We start from the raw sequence: 4824 nt of genomic DNA, 5'->3' as shown, positions 1-4824 counted from the left end.
GTAGCTCAAGTGGTAGAGCGCTCGCCTTGAGCTGAAGAGCTGAGGGACAGTGCCCAGGCCCAGAGTTCAAGTCCCATGACTGACAAAAAAAGAAAAAAAAATTATCCACTGGTAACTATATTTTATCCTATTCAAGATTTTTAAAAATTGGAAAGCCTACCATGATCCTCACTATTTGTAATATTTAATTAATTGTATCTCCCAGTCACTCGAGAGTAAAAGATATAATGTCATTCATATGTTGAAGTTCTTAGATTATTAACAAAATTCATAAGTTTTTTATCTAGGTGTCTAGCAGCATAGAGCCTCAACAGATTCACTGTCCAGTGAAATTATTGACATAATTCTGATTTATGTGCTATGCCAGATTTTAGGGGTTTAGATGTCTCTCTTCTTGTTCAAAATGTCACAACTGCACATGAAAATCAAATGGTCAGTAATGAGCAGATCACATCAGAATAGGCTCATTGACAGATCTCCTCTCACAGTTCAATCCTCCGCCTGTTCTCCCTGTTAACACAGGTAGCACACGCTGTTCACACGGGCATATCCTATGCTGGGATCGTCCCATCCATCCAAAAAGATTGTTAGAATACAGGTAAGCCAGAGGCTGGTGGCTCATGGCTATAATCCTAGCTACTCAGGAGGCTGAGATCTGAGGATCAGGGTTTGAAGCCAACCCAGACAGGAAAAGACCTTGAGACTCTTATCTCCAATTAACCACCACTAAGCTGGAAGTGGAGCTGTGGATTAAGTGATAGAACTCCACTAGCCTTGAGTTCATGCCCAGGGCCAGGATCAAGCCAAAAAAAAAGAGGATGGAGGTGGTGGGGAGGGGGGAGGGGAGAGGAGGGGAGGAACGAATGCAGGAAAGTGAGAATGGCTGGCACTCTTGCAAGGTGCACCAGAGAATTTAGACAGAATGCCACAGCATTCTGAAGCTTTGCCAGGCTTTCTAGATAGCAGTTCACTGGATGTACTTGGCAGCTGAGTACAAGTCCTATTGTGGAGAAGTCTGAGAGGAGCCAGCTGCTTTGCCATTGAAAAGAAAGATCACAGATAGGTACAATGCAGATGCTCACCATTTATATGCTCTGTGTGTGAAATGTTTGATAAATGCTGTGTTGTATTGAAATAGCCATTTCATAGCCAGTGGCCTTGTGGGTGGAAAGAAGTGGACCTAGGAAAATTAAAGTCCTGGTGACAGTTGGGGGGGGTGGGGGGTGGGGGGCTTTCCTTATTTATTTAGTATTTGGCAAAGCAGCCATCAAAGCATTTTGCTCAAAGCCTGTGACAATTGTGCTGGAAAGTAGGCAGAAGTCATGGTGTTCTTAAGAAATTGTCTATGAGCCTGGTGCCAGGGGCTCACACCTGTCATCCTAGCTACTCAGGAGGCTGAGATCTGAGGATCACAGTTCAAAGCCAGCCCTGGCAGGAAAAGCTGTGAAACTCTTATCTCCAATAAACCACCAGAAAACTGGAAGTGGCTCTGTGGCTCAAGTGGTAGAGGACTAGCCTTGAGTTTAAGCCCCATGACTAGCTCCCCCCCAAAAAAAATTATCTATGCATACTTTCTGCTGCTTCTATTAAAAGGGAAAAAGAAAAGACTGGACAAAATCTGCTTGGTTTGGGCCCATAGGGAAGCTTCTGGAAACATGTGATGGATATGTATTTATCCTGTAAAAGAGGCAGAAAGAAGGCTGTTGGCAGTGTGAGCTCCCAGCCTAGCTCCTGACATATCACTAGCAGAGCCCGTCTGATCACTAGCCCAATGCTGGGCTGTGCTACCTCAAGATTTTCCTTCTCCCCAGAGTTTGTTTGTGACCTGGATGCCTCAGATGAGTTTCTGAAGGAGCGGGTGATGAACCTCCCTGAGAACATCGTGGCGGGGACCCACTACAGCCAGGACCTGTTCCTCCGGGCCCTGAGCACCTATCGCGACCTCAATACTGAGGATGAGACTGTCTTCAACTATTTTGATGAAATTGAAATCCACCCAATACACATTGGTATGAGATGCGGAGCCACTGCCTGTCTGGCGGGTTGTGGGGTTGAAGGAGGGCTGGGGACTATCTATGTGTCAGGTGACTTGGAAAGCCACAGGATAACCTGAGTGTCCCTCCTCGGGAACCATTTTGCCTAAAAGATATGCTACTAAAACATATGCGTAGATTATGCTGCCTGGGGCTTGCACCTAAGCCTGGCCACCCTGGAAGTGGAGATGGACAATTATTCAGCAAAATGCTGGACTAGAGGGGTGACTCAAGTGGTAGAATGCTAGTCATGAGTGAAAAAGCAGAACAAGAGCAGGAGGTCCTGACTTCAAATATCCATACCAACATACACACAGTGACACACACAAACACATGTGAGTAGATTATGAGATGGGAAGCCAAACTGGCATATTTCTTAAAAGGCATGTCCAAGAAACATGTATTTGCTGCTGGCTGCTCTGAGCTGCCCCCAACCCCAAAGTTCCCTGGGCCAGGGTTCTATCCATGATGCATTAGTGGCCAATGTTGCTTTTGATAACCCCCCATGCAAGTCTTTAGAGCAATCGACTCACCCCTTAGCAAATAGCTCCTCCTTATAGCTCTCTCCTTTCCTGCAAACCCTCACCTAAGTCCCTCCCCACCCCCCCACACAGGGGATGTGTGGTGCTGCCAGTATCTTCCTCCTAATCCCAGGAGGGATGTTGGTATTCATAATCTTCCCATTCCCCTTGGCTTGTTGAATCCCTGAACTTCTTTCTGGATTTCCAGACCTCGATGCTTCTTTCTTTCTTTAGGTCTGGGAGAAACAAGCATCTTACCTGGTGGACACTCACTGATCTGCTAGATGGGACAGGGTTTGGATCCTGGGGTACTGGGGGTCTTAGAGCTAAGAGATAAGCGCAGCCAGGAGGCAGGAGAGTCAGTTCCAGTTCTGGCTCTGCCTCAGTTTTCTCATCTGACGGTGGCAGAAGAAAACCACCCACCTCCTATCCAGGAGCAGAAGAGAGGAATAGGAAGACACTGGGAGCTCACAATCCATTTTTAGGGCATACCCCTTCCCCATGAACTCCTGTTAACCCCTTCCCACCAGCCCCCTCCTCCTAAAGGCTTTACCTCTTCCCCAGGCACTGCTCTGGAGACTAAGCCTTTAATGTATGGGTTTAGGGGGCATTTAAGATCCAAACTATAGCATGATTTATTCCAGCAGCCACCCACTCAGCTCATGACAGGGTCTTGACTAGAACTCATAAACTCAGCCCACAGCCTCCTGCTACCTACTCTTTTGCCTATGGGAATAGGAAGTGTGCTGTCAGCTAGAAAAGGAAACTTCAATGTGGCAATTTACATAATTTACTATCACAAATTGATAGCAATAGAACATTTGCCTGATTGCAGTAGACCTAGAATATAAGTGTGTGTTGATCTCCTCTCTTCTGGGCATTTAAAGATGTAGGAAAACTTGAAGACCCTCAGACCAAAACTATTATGAAGATGCTCATCAAAGAGATTGGGGAGCCTCGAAATTATGGTTTAACAGATGAGGAAAAAGCAGAACTGGAGAGGAAGACTTTGGAGGAACGCCTGGCCAAGGAGGCTGCTGAGGAAGCAGAACGCGAGCACAATGAGGCCGTGGAGGTGGCAGAGAAGCTAGCTCGCTGGGAGGAGTGGGTGAGTGCAGGAGCTGGGGGAGAGTTAGGGGCAGAGCTGGCAAGGGAGGCCCGAGAGCCACTGAAGTCAGTTTTGCTTCCCATTCTGCTGCAGAGATACATCTTTGGAAATATCTCCAAGCATGTTTTTGTTTTCTTGGTTTTATGTCAATAAGTAGCAACCTTTCTTTCTTTCTTTCTTTCTCTCTCTCTCTTTCCTTCTTTCTTTCTTTCTTTCTTGTCAGTCATGGGACTTGAACTCTGGGTCTAGGGGCTAATCCTCTCAGCTCTTCAGCTCAAGGCGAGCTCTCTACTTAAGCCACAGCATCACTGCCAGTTTTCTGGTGGCTAATTGGAGATAAATGTCCTACAGACTTCCTCCTGCCTGGGCTAGCTTTCAGCCAGGATCCTCAGATCTCAACCTCCTGAGTAGCTAGTATTACATGCATGAGCCATGGGCATCCAGCTACAAGTACCATTTTCATAAGGATAATATGTGGTCTTTGACTTAGCAATAACAGCTAAACACCCATTGTCAGTATGAATAATAGCCATCCCTGTGATGTATAGTATTTTACTGCTTGCTGACCTTATGATTTAATTTTCTTCCATTTACCCATCTAACCTGCTCAGTCAGCCTAATTCTGTTCTCATTCCCCAATTCATTAAGACTAGTAAGTGATCCGGCTTCTAAAACTAGCACTCCAGCCCACCCACGGCGCAGGGCCAGTGTTTCTCACGACAACTATGCAGTGCTTCTGGCTCTCAGGATAAAACATGGGCCCACCACAGCCACTCTATGCTTACAACGCTTCCCAGGGGGTCTGGCACGGTTAGGTCAAAGTTCCATCTGACCGTGATCCACAGGGCACTATGTGACCTGGCTGCTTCTAATCGTTCCCAATTTTGAATAGTACAGTGTCTTATTTCTACCCTGTGTATGTCAACATTCATATTTCTTTCCTATCTTTACTAGAAGCCATCTTTCTAGTGACACTTTTTCTTGTTTTTTTTTTTTGTGTGTGTGTGTTTTTTTTTGTTTTGGTCCAGTCGTGGGACCTCAACTCTGGGCTTGGGCGCTGTCCTTCAGCTCTTCAGCTCAAGGCTAGCGCTCTACCATTTGAGCCACAGCGCCACTTCCGGCTTTTTTTCTTTTTGCTTATGTGGTGCTGAGGAATCGAACC

The 4824-nt window shown here is 46.3% G+C and overlaps 1 protein-coding gene across 1 annotated transcript in view; it reads left to right on the top strand.

The window, feature by feature from the left end:
• Positions 1 to 4824, top strand: part of Ak7 (adenylate kinase 7) — a 71249-nt gene that overhangs the window by 62414 nt on the left and 4011 nt on the right. Inside the window, exons 16-17 of the mRNA XM_013013169.1 lie at positions 1812 to 2009; positions 3442 to 3662. Coding sequence (XP_012868623.1) covers positions 1812 to 2009; positions 3442 to 3662 — 419 coding nt within the window. The remainder of the gene's footprint in view (positions 1 to 1811; positions 2010 to 3441; positions 3663 to 4824) is intronic.

This window comes from Dipodomys ordii, unplaced genomic scaffold, assembly GCF_000151885.1.
Source record: "Dipodomys ordii isolate 6190 unplaced genomic scaffold, Dord_2.0 Scaffold2, whole genome shotgun sequence".
Classification (NCBI taxonomy): Eukaryota; Metazoa; Chordata; class Mammalia; order Rodentia; family Heteromyidae; genus Dipodomys; species Dipodomys ordii.
This window is presented reverse-complemented; position numbering and strand designations above follow the sequence as displayed.